General features: G+C 41.9%; 1 protein-coding gene across 3 annotated transcripts in view; it reads right to left on the bottom strand.

Moving 5' to 3' along the window:
• Positions 1–21,020, bottom strand: part of LOC143804912 (keratin, type I cytoskeletal 18-like) — a 36,803-nt gene extending 15,783 nt beyond the window's left edge. The window contains exons 1-4 of one of the 3 annotated variants that reach the window (XM_077283497.1): positions 21,003–21,020; positions 6,436–6,767; positions 2,429–2,511; positions 451–607 (exon numbers count right to left, since the gene is read on the bottom strand). In XM_077283497.1, the coding sequence (XP_077139612.1) occupies positions 451–607; positions 2,429–2,511; positions 6,436–6,750 (555 nt within the window). In that variant the 5' untranslated portion in view covers positions 6,751–6,767; positions 21,003–21,020. Of the gene's footprint in view, positions 1–450; positions 608–2,428; positions 2,512–6,435; positions 6,768–20,993 lie in introns of all 3 variants that reach the window. The other 2 variants (XM_077283496.1, XM_077283498.1) reach the window with 2 other exon arrangements.
• Positions 21,021–24,643: the final 3,623 nt, after the last annotated feature.

Raw genomic sequence — 24,643 nt, 5'->3', positions numbered from 1 at the left:
GAATCTCATAAGCACCAACTGTCATACGGAGAGGGGAGGAGCTAGCTGCAGGCACCTCCCCTCATAGAATCTCATAAGCACCAACTGTTGTACGGAGAGGGGACGAGCTAGCTGCAGGCACCTCCCCTCATAGAATCTCATAAGCACCAACTGTCGTAAGGAGAGGGGAGGAGCTAGCTGCAGGCACCTCCCCTTATCATAGAATCTCATAAGCACCAACTGTCGTACAGAGAGGGGAGGAGCTAGCTGCAGGCACCTCCCCTCATCATAGAATCTCATAAGCACCAACTGTCACCTATCTCAGAAATGGGAGGAGAAAGAAGCAGATTTCTCTGATAATATATATTACACGGTTTCTTCTTTTCATGTGTTCAATTGATTTATGAAATGAAAATGAAATCAATGGTTGCTCGTTAACAGTTCCTCCTCCGGTTAGCTAGTTAATGGTACCTGCTTGTGGTCGCTCTGTACGGTCCGCAGCTCGCTCTGCAGGCTCTCTACGTCCGCTCTCAGGCTGTCATTTATAACCACATGCTCTTCCTTTGTTTTCCGCAGTGAGTTCATGTCCCGTTCCACAGAGTGACGTAAGGCCAATTCCGTGCCCCACCTAATAAAAGCACAATGTGTGTATTCATTGTGAAGGTGCAATGCATAGCTGGGCAGATTATCACCACTTCAAGGCATACCTGGCGAGGATTAAAGTGAATTTCCCTTAACAAAGCAGGCCAGCTTACATTATAGCTTGGTATGGGGTTCATTTACTTTTGATACAGTTATTAAAAAAAGCTTATTCCCAGTGTTTCTGAGCTAATAAAATATTCTGCTGGAGACGGAGTCTGCACCATTTCTACATCTCGCGTTTTTGCTGCATTTTTGATACAGAGTTTTTCCTCACTTATTAATTTGGGTGAAATCTTCAGCAAAAATGCTGAAAGAATACACAGGCTGCAGATATAAACCGGGAGGTCACAAATAAGAGACTCCAGGATTCTCATTCACTTTGCCGGCATCAGGAAAGCCTTCAGGTTTTGTGACAAATCTGGTCTGAGAAAATGCAGCAAAAACGCATTGTGTGTACAGAGTCTTAATAGATCATTGTGATCAATTAACAAAATAAAGTAAATAATGTCAATGAACAAAAGAGAAATCTAAGTCATATCAATATTTGATGACCACCCTTTGCCTTCAAACAACATCATTTCTTATCTGCACTTTTGCACAATTTATGGAGGAGCTTGGCAGGAGTTTGTACCAAACATCTTGGAGAACTGACCCCAGATCTTCTGTATAAATCCTTCTGTCTCTTCCTGTGATCCCAGACAAACTGAATGATGTGAGATCAGGGCTCTGCGGGGGTCGGATCATCACTTCCGGGACTACGTTGAAGATCGTTCTTAATGACATCGGCTAGATGTTTGGGGTCGTTGTCCGGCTGCAGAATACATTTGGAGCCAATCAGATGCCTCCTTGATGTCATTGCATGATGAATAAGTATTGTCCTGTATTTCTTGACATTGAGGATGTGGAAGTGATGATCCGGCCCCGGCAGAGCTCTGATCTCCCATCATCCAGTCTGTCTGGTATCACAGGAGGAGACCGAAGGATCCGCACATGTGACCTCTACAGAAGATCTGTGGTCAGTTCTCCAAGATGTTTGGAACAACCTCTTTGCTGATTTCCTTTAAAAACTTTGTGCAAGTACCTAGAAGAATGTATGATGTTTGGAAGACAAAGGGCGATCATAGCAAATATTGATTTAATTTAGATTTCTTTTTGTTCATTCATTTTGTTGATAAAAATAAAATATTAACACTTCTATTTTTTTAAAGCCTTCCTACTTTGGAGCATTTTTTCAACACCTGCCTAAAACTTTTGCACAGTACTCTCTCTCTTTCTCTCTATATACACTGTATATGGATCTCATTAAATGTAGGAGAGTCTGCTTTACAAATTCTCAGAGAAAACTGGTTGGACCATAGGACGCCGCTTGTGTCTGTGACCCATCTTATTGTGTATTGCCTCTAGGGATGAGGTTAGGGTGTGCACAACTAGGCAATTGCCTAGGGCCCTCATTGTCTATGGGAACTTCTGAGGACAAGATTCTCAGGAGCAATCTAAAGCCATCCAACATGCAGTATGTCTTTGTGGATGATGGAAGTATGGAAGTTGAATTTTAGTATTTCTCAGGAGCTATATGGTAATATTTTGTGGGGTCATTATGGCTCTATTATTTGGATGTTGCATATTATTTGAATGATATTACGTGTGCTGTATAAGGCTCTATCGTCTTGGTACTATATGGTAGTATGTTGGCATTTTGGTGGCTATTAACAGCTTTTTTGCTTGTTTATATGGTCTCATTTTCAATAAAACCAGCGCTGATTGCCGGTACGAGCGCTCAGATATGCCGTCCATTTCTTATACTTACTTCTCCTTGAAGTCATTTGCAGCCAGTTTACTGTTATCAATAGCCAGTAAGAGCTTCGTATTCTCGGAGATTGAATCTGTAATCTAAAGGTATAATATTTTTATTGTTTGACATTTAATTGTTCACTTTGATATATAAAAAAAAATCAGAAATACATACATTGTAATATATTGTCAGAGAAATATGATTCTTTCTCCATTTAGGAGCCACCCTTTTTCCTCCCCTTACGCTTCTAATCATTCACTTAGAAAAACAGCTAAAATCCTTCTTGTGTCTTTCAAAGCTGCTGTCATTCCTGAACATACACAGCAGCTATTCTCAACCCACTAGCTCAGAGACGACTGAAAATTAGAGAGAGCGCCTGCAGAGGGGGAAAACTGGTGAAAAATGCAGGATACAAATCATATAATGACAAGAAATAATATTTTTCTTCTTTCCATCTCCTTTCACACTGCCTTCTCATGAAATTAGAAATAATGCAGAGGTGACGACAATGACTGAACGGACTTTTTGTATAATATGTAAATGCCGCACATAATATGTAAAGGTCATAGAAATAATGGAACACAAGAATAATATGCACAGCGGGGTATGTTCTTCTAAATGTCTAAAGTGAATTCTCTGATATAACTATTAATAAGAGGGGCTCCATTTACAGGATGAGGTGGTCACTTTCCTCGGGTGGCCTCTTCAGTGATGATATTTTGACCATATACTGTACAGTCCACACCTGCACTTTTCTATCTCCAATTTGGAAGCACGGGACTATTGTAATTTTTTGCCATTTTAATATTCTACTAGAAGTAACTCTTAATTTGGGTTCTACACCTTCCTTCCTGCACCATTGCAAAAACAGCACATGTATTTGCCCTGTTGGCAGGTATAGAAAAAAAACATTATGGTTAAATAAGGCAGTACAAAGTTTTATAAGACAAAAACAAAGGGCATTCAGAATCCTGAAGGCCGAGAATACAGAATAGCATTTCATAGGTATAAGGAGCTAAATAAGAAATGTAAAAACTAAATCAAGTTAGGCTGGTTTCACATTTGCGTTGGGCAGAGCTGCGGAGGGCTGCATAGTTCCTCCGTTAAGCCCCGCCCACTGCCACACCTATTCCATTCAGCTCCGCCTACGTCGGCAGGCTTACTGCGTACTGATCTTTAACATTGGGTACGCAGGCCATGCGAATGTATGCAGATGCCTCTGCATGCGTTGTTTTGATGCTGTGCTGAACTGCGTCGAATGCAACATGTTGCATTTTGTTGCGGTCAGCGTGGCGTCAAAACGATGCATGCTGAGGCATCCGCATACATTCGCATGGCCTGCGTACCCAATGTTAAAGATCGGTACGCAGGACGCATGCCGACGTTGGCGGAGCTGCATGGAAGAGGTGCAGCAGTGGGCGGGGCTTAACAAAGGAACTACGCAGCCCTCCTCAGCTCTGCCCAACGCAAATGTGAAACCAGCCTTAGTATCTACAGCCTAAGATATCTACAGAGAAACAAATGACCAGCAACATTAAATTAAATCCCTTTTTTTATATAAATTCATCAATGCCAAAAAGAAAAAAACGGATGGTATCGGCCACTTAAAAGATGATAATAACAAGATAATTATAGAGGACAAAGAAAAGGCTGAGATTAGTGATGAGCTAGAGTGCTTGGATAAGGTGTTATCCTAGCGTTCTAGTGTGCTAACCGAGTGTCTTAAGCATGCTCAAATACTTTGTTTGAGTCTCGTGGCTGCATGTATTGTTGTTGTTCAACAACCACAACACATGCGGGGATTGCCTAACAAACAGTCCTTACATGTGTTGCAGCTATCGAATAAGCCTTAATTCATGCAGCCGCGGGGACTCGAACATAGTACTAGAACACGCCGAAAATACTCTATTAGCACACGAGCACACTCGGATAACAGCTTATCTGAGCACGCTAGCTCATCACTAGATGAAATATTAAACAGACACTTTACATCTGTGTTCACCAATAAACTGGCTGTCCCAGGGATCATTCAACAAGGCAAAAATCAAAATTCACCACCTGATATAACTAGTTTAACACAAGAATAAGTACGTCTGTGTCTGAGCAAATTATAGAGGTTGTTCACTACTAGGACAACCCCTTCTCATTCCCCACACTTGGCCCCGATTAAAATTAAAAAAAGCCTATACTCACCTCCTGTGACTGCGCCGTTACCCAGCACTGCAAGTGCCGATACTGCGGGAACGTCATTAGCACGGGGATGTGACTATAGGATGTTTTATATTATCGGGGCCAAGTGTGGGGAATGAGAAGATGTCCTAGTAGTGGACAATCTCATTAACTATTGATAAATCCCTCGGCACACATGGCATTCATCCATGGATACTGAGGGAATTTAGCTCAGTAATTGATAGACCACTGTGTCTCATATTCTTAGACTCTCTTGTAACAAGGTTGGTGGCACAGGATTAGAGGATGGCTGATGTGGTACCGATATTTAAGAATGGTAATAAGTTGGATCCAGGTAACTACCGTCCGGTAAGCCTGACATCAGTAGTGTGCAAAGTTTTTGAGGGCATCACAAGAGATGACCTGCAGAAATATATTGCAGAGAATGATATAATAACTGACAACCAGCATGGATTCATGAATGATGAGTCGTGTCTAAACATCATGTTGGGTTTCTATCTGGATGCTGGTAATGCGGCTGATGGGATTTATCTGGACTTTGTTTACATTACTCTTTTGTTTTTTCACTTTGCATTTTGTTATTTGATAAAAAAAACTATTATCTCTGCTATTTTTAGAGCATTTTATACTTTACAGCAGTTTTTCTACACTTGCCTGCTACTGTTGCACATTTTTACTATTTGCATCATCATAAACGTCCATAAGACCAATTGTATATGTCGTGTACACTTTACGTATGGTCTTTACATAGAAAAGTAGGTAAACACACCTGTTGCTGTTAAGGCAAACATACCATAAAGTAGTAAATTGCAGGAAACTAATGCGCCGAGAGAGGTACATACGATAAGCCTCCTTTTCAGCTAAAGTCTGACCGTGGTGAATGCATTCTGTCACATTAAATAATGAGTAACCGTCAAATGGAGCAGACGTCTAATGTTTGTAACCTAAAGTGTCACAGGAGTCAGACATTATTGTATTTTATTCTGCATGGAAAATAAATACTACAATTAGATTTGAAGCTTTGTCCACTTCCACACCATAGTATCCTGCTCAGTATTCTTCATCAGTAAGATAAAACCAGGAGTGGAACCTACACTGTGGGATTATCATGTAGTGGCACAAATAATGCCATGTGAAAGGGGCTGTACATGCAGGAATATTCATATGTCTGTGACTTTCTATTAATACACACAGTTTTCAGTAAATAGAGATAAAAATTATTCATAACTTAGTAACTTAATAACTCAAGGGTGTTGGAGTATTTCCATTGTATAAAGAAGGGTTTCTGTCAAATATTTACTTCCAGATCCTGATCTTTGTTCATGTTATCTTTCAGGCAGAATTTAGATATCTATAGATATGCAGGAGAACATCTACAGAGGGTATAGAGGTTTCCGACATACCCACACCCAGAAGAGGGCCAATATTAGTACACCGTGTAAATGCAATGTTATGGTTAACAGGCCAGTAGGGGTTAAGCGAATATCCAACCTTTTTTCTAACCAGGTTAAATATAGTTTATCTTTATATGGTTTGGGCGGTTTTTCATTCTGGTTGAGACATACATTTAATAGACAGCAGTCCGGCTGCCTGCAGCTACCACTAGAGGGAGCTAAAGAGCTTATTGCATACAGTGTGTGCATAAATATGGTAAGGCTAGGTTCACATCTGCACGTACACTAAACAATTCCAGCTTTTTGTTCCATCATAGGGGAAAATAAAATTACGATATGTTGGATCTGTTAACATTGACTACAATGGGGTCCATTCAGGTTCTGTCATTGGGTTCGCTGATATTATGGACATCACAGTCAAGCTTCTTGATGTCTTACCTGCTTTTTGAGGGTATTAATCAGCGTGAAGTAATCACTGTAGTCTTTCTTCACTGCGACATCTTCTGACAATTTCTTTCGGATCTGGATTTCCAATTGTTTATTTGATTTTTCCAGGTCATTGACCTTCTCCAGGTAACTGGCAAGTCGATTGTTGAGGTTCTGCATCACCTCTTTCTCATTTGATCCATGAGCAAGTGAAGAACTGAGAACTTGAGCTGGAAACTCAACCCAAGGTCTTCCATTGTAAGAGACATTGGCTGAGGAGGTCCGAAGCTTGGAGGGACTTCCGAGCAGAGAACACAGGGTGGCCATCAGAGCTTGAATGGACTCTGAAGAATCAAAAGAGCAATGAGTAAAAGTGAAACATATGAATAGATGATGCAAGGCACACAGTAAGGAATTAGGGAGGCTACTGGGGAATTCCAAGCTTGTGGTCCCAGACACTGAGAACAAATAGTCGAAGCCTTAAAAAAAACATCCCCTTCCTTATTGGTTACAGATTTTCCAGGTCAGGATCTCAGACAAAGGACTTCTTTGAAAGTTAATTTGATCTTAATCATAACTTATCACAAATCCATAAAATTGTCCACTAAAACCAATGACCATTCCATGATAGTTTTGTGTCTGCGGTTTTGAGTCATAGACTTGCATTAGTCACTTTATTCTGTGAACTGGTGATCGTCCCAAGCTCCACAGACCAGTAATCTGGTGCCAAATTTTTGTAAAACATAATTAGCTACAGCCTGCTAGTGATTCTAATACGAATCGGTCAGCCATCTTTAAGGAATTTTTTTTTTTTATCTAAATGAATGTATTTGAGGCTGAATATCATTTTAGTAATTCGGTGTCAATAATAATGTTGCATCGTTTGGCTTTTATATAGGTTCTTTGTGTGTCTGCGCATTCAACTTTGATGTGGTCTGCGGTCACAGTAAACCAGCTGAGAGGGGGGTGAGAGAAAAACAGATGAAAGATTTACAAACTGAATATTATAGTGAGCTGACTGATGGATTCTCAGTTAGCTCATTCCGCAGCCAGCAATTAACAATGTAACACAGAGGCTATAGAAGGCAAACAATGCAAAAGTTTTAACAAAAACAGTTACCTGAGCTTAAGTACAAGAAAAAAAATCTCCAAAATGTGGACAACCCCTTATATATATCATATAGAAACTAATTTTGATGCGGCTACAATGCAGGTTAGCACAACCTCCACCAGGGTGGTGCTGGTGAGGGAAGAGAGGTTGCTCACTCACAGCGTAGCAACACTGAGCAGCCGCACAGGTATCACAAGTAATGAAAGAGTGATCAGTCAAGCAGAGTCATACATTGTCCGGAGAAGGAGTACCAGAGGTCACAGCTATGCACGTAGTCAGAGACAAGCCAGAGGTCAGAGCCAAACGGGAGCACGGTATTCAAAAAGTGAGACATAAGACAAAGTCGGGGTACAAGTCAGAAGTCAAAGCTGGTTGGGAAACGTATCACAGACAGAAAGCAAGAGGTGGGGTTCAGAGATCAGGCCGAGTCATACACTGTAAGGACAAACACCAGACGAACAATAAGTCAGGGATAAGGAATGGCTCTCATACAAATATGGGAAGTCAGAGGCAGAAGGATCACCAGGGTATAGGGGTCAGCTGCTCTAGCCTGGAAGCATGAACTATGACTGATGCTGGCCAGCAGACTGCAGAGGACTGAAAAAGCCCAGCCAGCTCCAAAACGAGGCTGAGATGGTTAACCCCCGCATGACCAGTCCAGAGAGAGGAAAGCCGAAAACAAACTCCGGACTGGATCATGACACTAATGCATTATTTTATGGAAGCCTTGACCTTGTCAACATTTAAGTAGGGAAAAAAAAATTCGTAGCTAAATGCTGATTTTTGACCAAAGACTACATCAAAATTCAGCAGGACTTTGATGTGGTCATAAATCATCACAGAAAAAGACACATAAAAGTTACAAACTCCTTGTCAGAAAGAACTTGCTGACAAAATCTCAGCAGGGGTGCAACTATATTAGGGTTCAGGGGTTGCAATCACATCGGGACTCCAGACCTTAGGAGGTCCAAAAGGTCCCTTTGGTCCATATGAAAAGACCATTAATATTGAAGAGCTGTGATAGTTATGGGCCCTATTAGAGATTTTGCATTGGGGTCCACAAGTTAAGTTACGCCATTGATTCTCAGGTAACGTATTCTGCAGCCAACAATGTGAAACAAAAGCCCTGTAAAAGCCAAAAGATACAAACTTTTTAATGAAAGCCTGTTGCAAAAATGATTTTTTAGCCCAAAATATATGCATCTAAAGTAAAAATAAATAAATTGCCCCAAAGTTGTCCATATACTGTAACTTAAAATAATTGTGTTATTAATTTGTGTTTGCTTATAGTGGTAACATATTCCATAGCGCTGTACAGAATGGCCCCGAGTCACTACACAATAATGCATTCTTACAATACAGAACTACAACACCAATCTCCTGTTACCAAGGGAGTGCGTGTCCCTGACCTCTATTCTTCTCCATAGCACCGACTCCATTGTTTGAAGGCAGCTTTTCAAGTGAGAATTACAGGTTTTCACCCGCTGTATCCACCAGCTCAGTTGACAGTTCCCCCACGCAGTCAGTTTATAGGACATTTTGGTCTCACGCATTGGATGCCACTATGGTTACTTGCTTATTCATTCGAACAGGCTTACCCTAAAGACTCCTGTATGCATTTATACTGCTTCTTCCTGCAATAAAACTCCATCTTTTGTTGAAGACAAAAGCATGAATTTTGCATTTAGACAACTGACACACTTTGTGGCAAGGAAGAGCATTTACCTCCACTTCTGTAATGGTCAAACCTCTCCAAAGCATTTAGGTGATTTAAGGTGCCCTGTCATCATGTTAAAAATTGCCATTTTTTCCACTAATTTTATTCACACTGCTCACCCGAGTATTCCATTTTTATTCTTTTTTAAATCCGTCATACGGCTCCAGAAATATAAGCCTTTTTGTTTAGTGCTTTTTTTTTGGTCTTTACAAAAGGGGTGTAGTTCACACGGTAATTATGCACAGCAGATTAAAGACACGCCCAGAGAATCCTGACAAGCCCCCTTAGTAAAGACCATAAAAATTAGCACTAAATAAAAAGGCCCAGATCTCTGGCAGGTTTTAAAAATATAAAAACCCGAAAACTCAGGGTAGCAGAGAGAATAAAAAAAGTGGAAAAATGGACCACTTTTGACCTGGTGACCATGCTAGAATTTGTAACAATCCTGCTGGCATCACTGCATGGCCTTCCATTCCCCACCTGCCTGTTACATCAACTCACTCACCCTGTGCCATGCTGTGAGATCTGTCTGCTCCATGCCGTGTGCTCCATGGCCGCTTACTCTTTGTACACTTCCTGGCTGTGTGCATAGGGGGGCGGTGCCAGCAACTCCAGAATCTTATTGAGACAGTGTGCACCTCCCTTAGGTGTTCCTGGCCAATAGCCTAGAGGCCTCTGATACTTAAGGCATCCTCACCCATTGGAGGATGCCTGAGCAAACTATTTCCCTCAGTTAGCATTTGCTACTGAGCTGCCAGGTCATGTCTGTTTCCTGTCTCTGAGGGCTGCAATACGCAGGCCTTTATCTCTGTTCCGTTACTTCTGTGTCTGTACTCTTGTCTATGTCTGTTCCTGTTCCTTCTTTGTTTGTTTACCATTCTCACTCTGCTGTGTGTACCTCCGCCTTATCTTTCTGCTCTGCTTGCCACTATCAGTGGCTCTGCATCTCTCTGCTCTGCTCGCCACTACCTGTGGCTCTGTGCTTCTCTGCTCAGTTCTGCCACAACCTGTGGTTCTGTGTCTCTTAGCTTTGCTCGCAACAACCTGTGGCTCTGCACCCTCTGGCTCTTGGCTTTGCCTCCTGTGGTTCTGGCTCTTGGCATTGCCCCCAGCATCTCCGCTCTTGGCTCCGCCTCCACCGTCTCCGCTCTTGGCTCCGCCTCCACCGTCTACGCTCTTGGCTCTGCCTTCTCCGCTCTTGGCTCTGCCTTCTCCGCTCTTAGCTCCGCCGCCTCTGCCTTCTCCTTCTCTGCCCTTAGCTCTGCCTTCTCCTCTGCTCTTAGCTCCATCTTCTTCTTCTCTGTTCTTAGCTCCACCTCCTGCTCTTACTCCGCCTCCTGTGATTCTGCTTTGCATCTGCTCTTGCTCTACCTCTGTTCAGCATCTTGCCGTACATGTCTCTACCTGTTTCTTTATATTCACCAGTCTGAACAGGTTCTTACCTGTTTCCATACACCTGCCTGTATACCAGTTCCTACCAGAGTATCAGCCCTGTCTGCCAGAGTGCCAGCCGTGCCCGTCTGTCTGCCTATATCTCTGTCAAGCCAGTCTGCCCATCAGTGCCTCTGCCGTACCCGTCCGTCAGCCAGTGTCACAGCCGTGCCTGCCTGCCTGCCTGTGTCTTGTCCCCGTGGGATCAGCATCCACAGTCAGACTCCACCCTGGAGTGGTACCTGGTAGCTTCCTATTGCACAAGTCTGACCTCACCATCAGAGGCTCCAGCGAACACCTAGGAAGTTACTTAGTTACACCTCTTCCAGGGAAGTTTGGTCCGTGGCCCAGTGGGGCCACACCCCCAGACGCCCGCGCCAACCAGTGCGAGCGTTGGAGAATTGACCTAAAAAGAAATCAGCCATATTCAAAATTTTCTTCCGACATTCATGATTAGACAATTTTTTTTTTGTAAAATAACATTCCCAGAAAGATTGTTCATCCTTTGTCTGGTGTCATGTATAAAAGAATCTTTCCTGCCAATATACAGTATCTTTATCTCAATAATAGTTCTGTAGGTTTTGTTTATGTCTCAGAATAGGTGAAGCCACCAAAGTTAAAGGGGTTCCTCCCTGTGAAAAATCATTTTTAGACGGACAACTTGACTATAAGCTGAAAAAAAGTATATACCTGCTGGGACCCCGAGTGATCACCTGTGATTTGTTGGTTGAGGCTGAAAGTGAGTGTTCAATTTCCCTGCAGTGCCACCTCTGGCCAATGCAGGACAGGTCCTCCAGTGAGAAAACACTGTGTCCTCTCTCAACAAGTCGGATGGGGAATGGCAGCATTACTACTAAATGGGGGCATTATACCAGGTAGGGGGCCCTGGATGGGGAACATTAGTACAGGATGGGGACATTATTACATTATGGGGGGGACTCGTGTCTTTATAGTCTTTAGAATATTACAAGGGCCCATACACCTGACCAATATTCAGGTGGCAGGCACAGGTCCCATCATACTATAGTTTATGCCACTGGATGCAGGCAGATTTGGAGGTGGCTCACATGGCTTCTGTCTAGCAGCCACAGACTACTGCCATGGCTACTGGACGAGGGTCCTTCCAAATCATTTGCCCATCTCTAATTACATTCCCTTTAAAACATTTTAAAATAGACTATTACCTGAGCCAACACTGACGCTATAAGGTCTCCGGGGCTTTTAGATTCCTCCACTGCAGGAAAGTCATAATAAAAGCACAAAAACCTAATATACATGTTATCATGCCTGAAACATGAAGCACCCACTGGTAATCCGTAGGTATGGGGTTTCTCATGCATGGCTTGGCTTACGATGGAGGTTCACACAATGGCCATTGTAATAACCTAAAAAATTTACTCTGCACAATTTATATGGGATCTGTTTCTACCCCAAGGGCATCCACCTATTCATAGCATCAACCGTAACTGTATATTTCCACTGTGACGGCATGTGCAAACATTTACTGTATATTTCCCATGCTATACTGTTTCATGTGTCGTCCCTGGTTAGAGCCAATACAATAGACAGAGAGACGAGGAAGGATCATCTGATGGAAAAAATGAACGGATTCTATTATATCTACAGTGACACCAAATCTCTACGAAACTATCAGACAAAATGTGAGAACAAAATGGTCTACAGGAGAGGTAGTGACAGAAGAGGAACGATATGCGGGATGTGAGGAAACGGAAAGTCCAGCATAGATGGGACATGGTCTTTCTATCTATCTATCTATCTATCTATCTATCTATCTATCTATCTATCTATCTATCTATTAATCTATCTATTATTTATCTATTATACATATACTGTATATCTATTATTATCTGTTATCTATCTATTATATATATCTCTATTATTATCTATTATCTATCTATTCTCTATCAATCTGTTATCTAACTATTATCTATCAATATATTATCTATCTATTATCTATCTGTTATCTATTATCTATCTATACCTATTGTCTATTATCTATATATTGATGTACTATTTATCTATATCTATTATCTATCTATCATCTATCTGCAGTGCGTTGCGAAAGTATTTGGCCCGCTGGAACTTTTCAACCTTTTCCCACATATCATGATTCAAACAAAGATACCAAATGTAAATTTTTGGTGATGATTCAACAACAAGTGGAACACAATTGTGAAGTTGAACAAAATTTTTTGGTTATTTAAAATTTTTGTGGAAATTCAAAAACTGAAAAGTGTGGCGTGCAATATTATTCGGCCCCTTTACTTTCAGTGCAGCAAACTCCCTCCAGAAGTTCATTGTGGATCTCTGAATGATCCAATGTTGTTCTAAATGCCTAATGATGATAAATATAATCCACCTGTGTGTAATCAAGTCTCCGTATAAATCCACCTGCTCTGTGATAGTCTCAGGGTTCTGTTTGAAGCACAGAGAGCATCATGAAGACCAAGGAACACAACAGGCAGGTCCGTGATACTGTTGTGGAGAAGTTTAAAGCCGGATTTGGATACAAAATGATTTCCAAAACTTTAAACATCCCAAGGAGCACTGTGCAAGCGATCATATTGAAATGGAAGGAGTATCATACCACTACAAATCTACCAAGACCTGGCCGTCCCTCTAAACTTTCATCTCAAACAAGGAGAAGACTGATCAGAGATGCAGCCAAGAGGCCCATGATCACTCTGGATGAACTGCAGAGATCTACAGCTGAGGTGGGACAGTCTGTCCACAGGACAACAATCAGTCGTACACTGCACAAATCTGGCCTTTATGGAAGAGTGGCAAGAAGTAAGCCATTTCTCAAAGATATCCATAAAAAGTGTTGTTTAAAGTTTGCAACAAGCAACCTGGGAGACACACCAAACATGTGGAAGAAGGAGCTCTGGTCAGATGAAACTAAAATCGAACTTTTTGGCAACAATGCCAAACGATATGTTTGGCGTAAAGGCAACACAGTTCATCACCCTAAACACACCATCCCCACTGTCAAACATGGTGGTGGCAGCATCATGGTTTGGGCCTGATTTTCTTCAGCAGGGACAGGGAAGATGGTTAAAATTGATGGGAAGATGGATGGAGCCAAATACAGGACCATTCTTGAAGAAAACCTGTTGAAGCCTGCAAAAGACCTGAGACTGGGACAGAGATTTGTCTTCCATCAAGACAATGATCCCAAACATAAAGCAAAATCTACAATGGAATGGTTCACAAATAAACGTATCCAGGTGTTAGCATGGCCAAGTCAAAGTCCAGACCCCAATCCAATCGAGAATCTGTGGAAAGAGCTGAAAACTGCTGTTCACAAACGATCTCCATCAAACCTCACTGAGCTCGAGGCTGTTTGACAAGGAAGAATTGGCAAGAATTTCAGTCTCTCGATGTACAAAACTGATAGCGATCTACCCCAAGCGACTTGCAGCTGTAATCGCAGCAGAAGGTGGCACAACAAAGTATTAAGTTAAAGGGGCCGAATAATATTGCACGCCCCACTTTTCAGTTTTTGAATTTCCACAAAAATTGAAAATAACCAATACATTTCGTACAACTTCACAATTGTGTTCCACTTGCTGTTTGCTCTTCACCAAAAATTTACATTTGGTATCTTTATGTTTGAAGCATGATATGTGGGAAAAGGTTGAAAAGTTCCAGCGGGCCGAATACTTTCGCAAGGCACTGTATCTATTATCCATCATTTATCTGTCTATCAATCTATTATCTATCTATTATATATCTATCATCTATCCATCATCTATCTATTATCCATCTATTATCTATTGTGAGGCAGTGAGTGGAGTTGCATGTAAGGGTCGCTTTATGTTTCCCCCAGAATGCGCAGGGAGGCATATTGAGGTCATGAGAGGACATTACAGTCACAGGTATAGCTGTGGTTGCAAAGCAGATTAAAGTGAGCATAGGTCTTGGACATGCTGTTGTCCAAGGCAGATTTAGGGAAAACCTGCTGTGGGCCTTTGTGTATTGACGGTAGTTGCAGTCTGTTTCATTCCTGGCCGGGTCTTCCATGTGGCTGAAGGCCTCAGGTTGCTAGTTAAAAACCCTGCAGTATAGGGTTTGGCAGGGCCGGTTTTAGACAAAGTGGGGGCCCCAAATGATAACATATCGGCCAACGGGTCTGCCGCTATTAGCTGTACGCAGGGGCGTTGCTAGGGTCAGAAAAGATTGGAGGCCCAAGACAAAGAGTTGCCCCCAACCCCCTCCTAATTTTTTTTAACTCTTCAGATAAAACAGTGCTAACTCTCTGAGAACAGATAATGTAGTAAATGTCACCTGCAGTCCTATGTAACACCACAGATAGACAGCGTTTCAGAGTAAGGTTATGTGTCCACGTTCAGGAAACGCTGCGTTTTTGACGCAGCACTGAGCCGCAGCGTCAAAAACGCAGCGTCCAGATGTTACAGCATAGTGGAGGGGATTTAATGAAATCCCGTCTCCACTGTGCATTAAAAAACGCATGCGTTTTTCCCGCAAAAACGCACATGCTTTGCGTTTTTTCAGAACGCAGCATGTTGCTACAATGAGCAAAACACGCAGGAACACCGCAGGTGACCTGCCAGTGACCTCAGGTGCATTTTTGGTCAGGATTTTACCTGCATAAAATCCTGACCAAAGCTTGAAGCAAACCTGAACGTGGACACATACCCTAAGACTATGTTCACATGCAGCATTTTTTTTCAGTAGCCAAAACCTTTTCTATTAGCAGTAAAAATGTTGCGTTCAAAGCAACTGTTTTTCAGCTTGTTTTGTGGTGTTCTTCACACTTTTTTCAGCTTTTTTTGGAGTGAGGATGTTTGTTTTGTCTACAGTATGTTTAAGGCCACATTCATACGATCAGTATTTGGTCAGTATTTCACATCAGTATTTGTAAGCCAAAACCAGGAGGGTGAGAAATACAGAAGTGGTGACGTGTTTCTCAGGGTATGTGCACACGCTGCGGATTTTGCTGTGGATCTGCAGCTGTTTTCCATGCGTTGTACAGTACCATGTAAACGTATGGAAAACAAAATCCGCCGTACACATGCTGTGGAAAATACCGCGCGGAAACGCTGCGTTGTATTTTCCGCAGCATGTCAATTCTTTGTTCGGATTCCGCAGCGTTTTACACCTGCTCCATAATAGGAATCCGCAGGTGTAAAAACGCTGTTGAAAACCGCACAAAAAAACGCGGTAATTCCACGATAAATCCGTGGTAAATCTGCAGGTAAAACGGAGGAGATTTAAAAAGTGCTACAGCAGTTTACAGCATTTTACAGCACAAGCAAAAACTTCGATTTTCAGAAATCTCCTGCACACCCTTTTATTTTCCTCTGACTGAATTTCACAACTGCAGCGTTTTTTAAATCTGCAGCATGTCACTTCTTTCAGCAATTCTTTTCACCCGTCGAAAGCAATGAAAAAGTAAAAAAAATGCTGCAAATGTCGCAACGTTGTTTTTCTCTGCGTTTTTTGTGAATAACACTAACTTTATTAAACATGTACTGTAGACAAAATGCATACTGTAAAAAACAAACAGCAAAAGTTCTTAAGGGTGTGTTTTCACAATCAGAAAACTCTGCAGGTCGGCTGCTGTGTACTTGTGCAGCGTCCAACTCGCAGCGGCCAGATGTTACAGTATAGTGGATGGGATTTCAAGAAATTCCATCTCTACTATGCGTGCACCAACACCCGCACATCACCTGCGGAGACGGACATGTGGCGCGTCTGTCCAGGCTGCAGCATGCCAATTTATATGGCGTAGATGCGAGTCTCCACAAGAGAAATTTCACCCCTGCAATGTATAGGACGCAGGGATTCCGCACAGATCAATGAACACACGCGGAATCACCTGTGTTCAAAAGATGGCAGCACTTTGGACGCAGCACATGTCCACTGCATCCAAAGGGCTGCCATTTCCGGATCCTCTGCACATACCCTAAAAAATGGGTGTTTTGAAAGCAGTTTACTGCCAAGAGAGCAGGCTTTGGCTGCAAAAAAAATGCACCAAAAACGCTGATTCCTATGCACACCTGTACTATATATGTTTATGGTTTATCCTTATTATTTCACGTGGGAATTCATTTATTTCTATATAATAAATGCCCTGATTCAGCAGACAATATTCCTGTCTTGTGTCATCCAGAGAGTAGTGACAGGAGGTTGCCCTGTCAGATTACAAGCAGTGATTTAGTGGTCAGAACCTATGCTGATGGCTGCTGTATGTGACTGTGAAACCTGATCCTACAGCAATCAGCACAGAGCTCCGGGACCACATGAGTAAATCACTGCACTGAGGGGGTCTCAAGGGGGTTTGGGAGAGATGTCACTGCTGTACACCTTCTGGGCACTTCATACAGGGGCTGCAGAGGTAGGGGGCCCCCTTTCTAGGTGGGGGCCCCAGGCATCTGCCTGGTCTGCCTGTGCCAAACACTGGCCCTGGGGTTTGGGCGTGTCAGGGTCAGATTCAGTGTCAGTCTGGTGTATGCTAGGCAGAGCCGTCGGTTCTGCAGAGATCCTGTGTGCGGCAACACAGGCAAGCGGAGCCAAGCAGCCAGGGGAGCTGAGATGCCTGGCACCCACAGCGTGCACAGCGGTGCAGTCGCCCATGGTAACTGGTATCAGGAGGTGGACTGCCGTGTTTGGTGACTGTAACCCAGAGGATATGTGCCCGGCTGCGATCCAGAGGATATCGTATGCTGTGTTTATATGAGTTGGATATTAATGCTGTGAAGTAAACGCATTAAAGAGACTTTTGTTTGGAACTTTGCTGGGTCACTGCCTCATCACTGCATAAGTGCATCAATCTATCTATTTATCTATCTATCTATTATCTATCATCTACCTATTATCTACATATCTATAGAAAAAAGAGTGAAAAAGCAGCAACAGACAGACAGCGTACCTGGGTGCCGTGCCTCCAAGGCAACCAACAAACCTCAGTATAGAAGATAAAAAATGGAGGCAGCATTCCAGTTAAACGTGAAAAAAGTGCTATTTTATATCCCAAAGTGGCAACGTTTCGGCTCAGGGATGTTAGCCTTTTTCAAGCAACAAACAACTGACAGTGTCCACCTTTTATAGGTGTATACATTTACATAATTGATGTTTAAGATATACAGTAATTAGGGAACATCATCCAAAAGTTAACATGATATTCAAACACTGGTGACAATGTGTGATAAACCTTCTACATTGAATGTAGTTAAAGTGCATATAGTGCAATAGACAGTGCATAAAGTGTCTAAAATACAGCAGGAACAGTTAATTATCTTTCGGTACATATATGTGGATTATTTAGCACAATGACTCACCCCATCCTAGACTCTAATATTGTGCCATATTCGGCATCCACTGATGCCTACTGCGCATGACAGCTCTTTACCATTCAAAGAATAGTGCTTCCGCGCATGTGCGGTAGCATCTAAACACGGATATCGCCATTTGCAAGAAGGGAATAGGTGAGATCTGATTGCACATGTGCTGATAGCGTCGCGCACCCTCTAGTAACAGCGATGAGGAAACACATATTGAGCTGGATAACCTAACCTAAAGGTATTAGGAAACTGATTTGGAGAAGAGCAGAACACAGAAGCTCCAGCGCATGAATAAATGAACAGAATTATTGCGGTAATAGAAATAAGCATTACACATGTACTCTTATAACTAGAACTGCAACAATGATAGAATAATTAATAATGTTAAATATATCAATACAAAAAAAGTTTCAAAAAAATAAAAAGTTTTTTTTTTCTCCCCTCAAAAAAAACACATTAAACATTTCCCCAAGCTGACATGATACCAGACTAATAAATGTAGAAGAGATAATTTTCTCCCCTTTACTCACGATTCTTTATATGGCGTGGTGGGAGGAGAATAATATTTCTCATTATTCTAATCCATTTCTGACCAATCTGATTTGGTACGGACGATATGTCGACGACCTGCTCATTGTTTGGTCTGGTGACATATCGTCCATGCTTTCATTCGTGTCATATCTGAATTCTTATTATCTCAATTTGAGATTCACACAATGTCTCCCGGGTGACCATATTCCTTTTCTTGACTTATATCTTCAAGATGATAAGGTGGCTGAATCACCTTCACTATATGAATGGCAGATAACGGTGGCATGGTGGTAGTATTAGATACTAAAGTTTATCACAAATCACACTCTTGCTGGAAGATTTATCTATTTATTATAAATTAACACATGACCCAAAGTCTAAAATACCAATACACACCACCAAAATCATCCAGGATGTTTCTTTGGGGTACTCGCCATATCACAGAGACTATCTATTGGTGGATCATCCGATTACTCCAATAATGCATTCTCTACTAGTGATGAGTGAGTGTACTCGTTGCTCAGGTGGTCTCCGAGTATTTGTTAGTGCTCGGAGATTTAGTTTTCCTTGCCGCAGCTGCATCATTTACGGCTGCTAGCCAGGCTGAGTACATGTGGGGGTTGCCTGGTTGCTAGGGAATCCCCACATGTAATCAAGCTGTCTAGTATCCGCAAATCATCCAACTGCTGCAAGGAAAAGTAAATCTCCGAGTAGTCATAAATACTCAGAGACCACCCGAGCAACAAGTGCACTCGCTCATCACTATTCTCTACCTAAGGTACACAAAGCAACAGATCCATCTGCAATGCGCCCAATTATTTTGGGCATTGGCTCAACCTCAGAGCATCTTAGTGATTGGTTAGATTGTCTCATTCATCCCCTTTCATAAAATACTATTTTTTTAAGGATTCTAGAGGTATACTGAATAAATTTGCTGTCATAATTTGGAAAAATAGATTTCTTATGGCTAAGTTGTGATGTAGTTGCACTATATACACCTATATGACAAGATGTTGCATTAGGGCCTGTAAAACGCCATCTTGTTAAGCACAGTGATTATTCTGAGGATTTATGGCTTTATAAAAATTAAATATATATTTTTTTTAAGTCATTTCATTGGTTGTAATGTTTTCTATTACTGCGCTGTGAGTTTCCTGTCATTAGCTTTGAAAAAGAACATAGAGACAGTGTTTGAAATGCGTAGCTCTCAGATCACCATGAAATCTTTGCTATCATGTTTGGAGAATTTGAGAAGTTGGATTTACTTTTTTCTACCGAACATAGATCTCCCTGAGAATCTGCCTCCAGAGATTTCTGTAAATGAAAGGAGGAGTTACCAGTGTGAGACATGTAGATCAGGAGAGCAGACTGTCAGTCATTACATGTCTCACACTGGTAACTCCCTTTGTCATTTAGAATAAGCTCTGTTGAGCATGCATGTATAGGGGACTGGAGGCTTAGAGATAACTGTTGGTCAAATGAAAGTTCAGCCGAAAACTATCCAAAGAAAATGGATAAGAAATTAAATTGTGAACAAAGCTCTACAGTGCTATGGAATATGTTGGTGCTATATAAGCAACATGAAATAAATAAATAAAACAGCAACATTAGGGTAAAATATAGAGATTACAATAAAATTCTTCTGATTTACCTACAAACTGTTCTCTGCTATTAAAAGACGTAATGATATATTTATAATGGAATTGCAAATAAAACACAAAAGAGGGCAAGTAATAATAGAAACGTAATAATAGAAATGTAATGATAGAAATGTAATAATAAAAACATAATAATAGAATCGCAATAATAGAAACGTATTAATAGAAACGTAATAATAGAACTGTAATGATAGAAACCTCATAATAGAAATATAATAATGGAAAAGTAATAACAGAAATGTAGTAACTAGTAAATAGAAAATAATAGAATAGTAATAATCAAAACGTAGTAATAGAAACGTAGTAATAGAAATGTAATAATAGAAATATAATAATAATGGAAACTGATAGAAACGTAATAATAAAAATGTAATAACAGAAACGTAATCGAAATGCCATCACAGAAATATAATAATAATGGAAATGTAATAATAGAAAAATAAAAACGTCATAATAGAGATATAATAATAACGTAAATATAATAATAGAAAAATAATAGTGGAAATGTAGTAATACAAACGTAATAATAGAAATGCAACAATAGACATGTAATAATAAAAAATGTCATAAAATCAATTAAATCAATTAGCGTTAACATTACTGGAACTTCAGAATCCCAATCTATGCCGCAAATTACCCTGAAATACAACTGTCAGTAAAGAATAGTAGACAATTCACCATTGATTCAGTATAATGATGCATTCATGTGAGCCGCCGCCAATACAGCAGTGAGGATGCACTTATGGCACCACGCCACACCACACCGCAGACAGTATATGGAGTAATGTCTGTACCTACTGTACCTTGCTCCAGACAGACCCAGGACTGAGCCCAGCTGGGCGTCCTCTGCACATTATATAGAGACGGGGCTGGAGGGAGGAGGAGGACGGGAGCTTACTGAGCTCATTCACAGCTACCTGCAACATGTTTTTCAGTAAAGTCTTTATTTGGCAACCATACAGTAACAAGTACCCTATACAGTAAAAGTGACAGCCATGAATGTACATGTAAAGGTACACACCCTTGTGAGCACATAAGAAGATAACTAAAAATATAGATATGTACATAAAAAGACACGCCAATATACAGAGAGCAGGGTGTATTTACAGCTCGTGCCACCCTGGACTGTGCCGAGCTACCCCGGAGCAATATTGTACATACAGTCCACACCCGACCGCTCGCATGACTTAGAATTCATAGCCATGGAGAGGAGAAATAGTTAAAAAATTTGGATTTTTAATATAAAGTCTGTGCGTGAGATTATTTGGGGTTTGTTATGACGATTGTAAGGCTGTTGTCCCTGAGATTATTGGGACTCACTGACAATGCAATGGGGTTTACAACTAAAGCCTTTGTGATGTCCTCATATCTAACCACTTAGAAGTCATGATCACTGTTAACCATAGCATCTGTTGCAATCAGAGCTAACTCCAATTGCAATTACAGCAGTTACTGACAGGTGACTGCTGTGTAAAACAGCTAGTATCCATCATGTACGGAGCAAGGTCAGTGAGTCCGATCCATGCAAATTCTCAGGACTTCTGTCCTATATACACTGCTGAAAAAAATAAAGGGAACACTTAAACAACAGAATATAACTCCAAGTAAATCAAACTTCTGTGAAATCAAACTGTCCACTTAGGAAGCAACACTGTTTGACAATCAATTTCACATGCTGTTGTGCAAATTGAACCTTCAATAAAGGAGTGGTTCTGCAGGTGGGGACCATAGACCACATCTCAGTACCAATGCTTTCTGGCTGATGTTTTGATCCCTTTTGAATGTTGGTTGTGCTTTCACACTTGTGGTATCATGAGACGGACTCTACATCCCACACAAGTGGTTCAGATAGTGCAGCTCATCCAGGTTGGCACATCAATGCGAGCTGTGGCAAGAAGGTTTGCTGTGTCTGTCAGTGTAGTGTCCAGAGGCTGGAGGCGCTACCAGGAGACAGGCCAGTACACCAGGAGACGTGGAGGGGGCTGTAGGAGGGCAACAACCCAGCAGCAGGACAGCTAACTCAGCCTTTGTGCAAGGAGGAACAGGAGGAGCACTGCCAGAGACCTGCTAAATGACCTCCAGCAGGCCACAAATGTGCATGTGTCTGCACAAACGATTAGAAACCAACTCCATGAGGATGGTCTGAGTGCCCGACATTCACAGATGGTGGTTGTGCTCACAACCAAACACCGTGCAGGATGCTTGACATTTGCCACAGAACACCAGGATTGGCAAATTCGCCACTGGCACCCTGTGCTAGTCACAGATGAAAGCAGGTTCACACTGAGCACATGTGACAAATGTGACAGAGTCTGGAGATGCCATGGAGAGCGATCTGCTGCCTGCAACATTCTTCAGCATGACTGGTTTGGCAGTGGGTCAGTAATGGTGTGGGGTGGCATTTCTTTGGAGGGCCACACAGCCCTCCATGTGCTCACCAGAGGTAGCCTTACTGCCATTAGGTACCGTTCCCCAGACTTGAATCCGATTGAACACATCTGGGACATCATGTCTTGCACCCTCCACCAGCATCATGTTGCACCACAGACTGTCCAGGAGTTGGCGGATGCTTTAGTCCAGGTCTGGGAGGAGATCCCTCAGGAGACCATCCGCAGCCTCATCAGGAGCATGCCCAGGCGTTGTATGGAGATCATACAGGCACTTAGAGGCCACACACACTACTGAGCATCATTTCCTTGTCCTGAGGCATTTCCACTGAAGTTGGATCAGCCTGTAACTTCATTTTCCACTTTGATTTTGAGCATCATTCCAACTCCAGACCTCCGTGGGATATTAGTTGTGATTTACGTTGATCATTTTTAGGTTTTATTGTTCTCAACACATTCCACTATGTAACGAATGAAGATTTATAACTGGAATATTTCATTAAGAGATATCTAGGATGTGAGATTTTAGTGTTCACTTTATTTTTTTGAGCAGTGTATATGGTGGTTGTCATAGAGAAAATATAAAATCCATGCAGACATTTCCAGAGAAGGGGACATATCACCCTCACGTTGAACATATGAGGAGGAGAGAAAATTAATTATAACTGAGGAAGAGAAAAACTAATCAAAACGGGAAGAAAGAGAAAGATCTGACACTTCATCTCCATTGAAGTAGGGGCCCCTGCAGTGACCAGGTAATGACAGCAGGAGTTTTTCTGTGGGAAAAAGACATTGAGGCTGATATTTGTTTACGCAGCGGAATAAGCTTTCTCTTATCAAAGCAACCTGGTAATTAAAAGAAGAGAATCTCACAGCCTTGCAGGTGCCAGCGGTTAGTGATGAATATTGGGGATTGTATTGATCCGGTATTTATGGGAGATATATTTCCGTTGTCGAAGGAACGAACATAACGTATTCACTCACATCAACGTTAGGTCATTGTAACACCTCCAACTTAATAATAGTCCAACTGATGATGCTATGTCATGTTTGATCTCTAGGAGGCGTAAAAATGCAATAAGACATGTGACGACAATATCTACTGCCTGAGACATCCAGGGGTGAAGATATCCTGTAAGTTGGGGATCTCAAAAAATTCTAACAGATTTAGCACATCCCACAATCAGCTCCCACAGGAGCTCATCAAAGGGAGGTACAGTATGTGAGCAGGGTCGGACTGGACCACAAGAGAACCTGAGGATTCTCAGATGGGCCCAGGTACTGACATCGGCTGGAATACAGCGAAGACTGCCTAGGGCCCCCGCTGCTCCAGGGGCCCCCAGCCCTAGCATGTTGCTAATAACGACACACCATACAGAAGCTATGGGGCTCATGAGTCAGGGGGCCCCGCCCAGCTGTGATGCGCTGCTTACAAGCTGAAATTAGTAGCTGGTATCAGAACAGGACGCTGCGAGAGAGCGCAGAGAAGGTAAGTAGAATGGTTTATGTTTTTTGATGGAGGCCATGCATACCAGGATGGGGATGCGGGTCATGCATACCAAGATAGGGATGAGTGGACCATGCATACCAGAATGAAGAATGAGGGGGCCATTCATACTAGGATAGCGATGAGGGGGCCATTCATACCAGGCTGGGTATGAGGGGGTCATGCGTACCAAGTTTGGGATGAGGGCACAATGTATACCAGGATGGGGATTGGGGTCATTCATACCAGGATAGGGATGAGAACGCCATGTATACCAGGATGGCGATGAGGGGGCCATGTATACCTGAATAGGGGACATTTATATATCAGGGGGGGGGAATATTAGTACAGAATTGACCACAATTTTACTTAAGTTTTTTTCTATTTTCCTCCTCTAAAGCCTAGGTGCATCTAATGGTCTGTAAAATATGGCATAAATCAGTAAGAGAGTGAGTACGTGGTGGCCATAATACTGTATGACTGCAATAATTCTATGGGGGGGCTGCATTATATTCTATGAGGGGGCTATATTATATTCTATGAGGGGAGCTACATTATGTTGTATGAGGGA

The sequence above is a fragment of the Ranitomeya variabilis genome, chromosome 2 (assembly GCF_051348905.1).
Source record: "Ranitomeya variabilis isolate aRanVar5 chromosome 2, aRanVar5.hap1, whole genome shotgun sequence".
In the NCBI taxonomy this organism is placed as follows: Eukaryota; Metazoa; Chordata; class Amphibia; order Anura; family Dendrobatidae; genus Ranitomeya; species Ranitomeya variabilis.
Note: the sequence above shows the minus strand (reverse complement) of the source record. Positions and strands in the feature narration are given on the sequence as shown.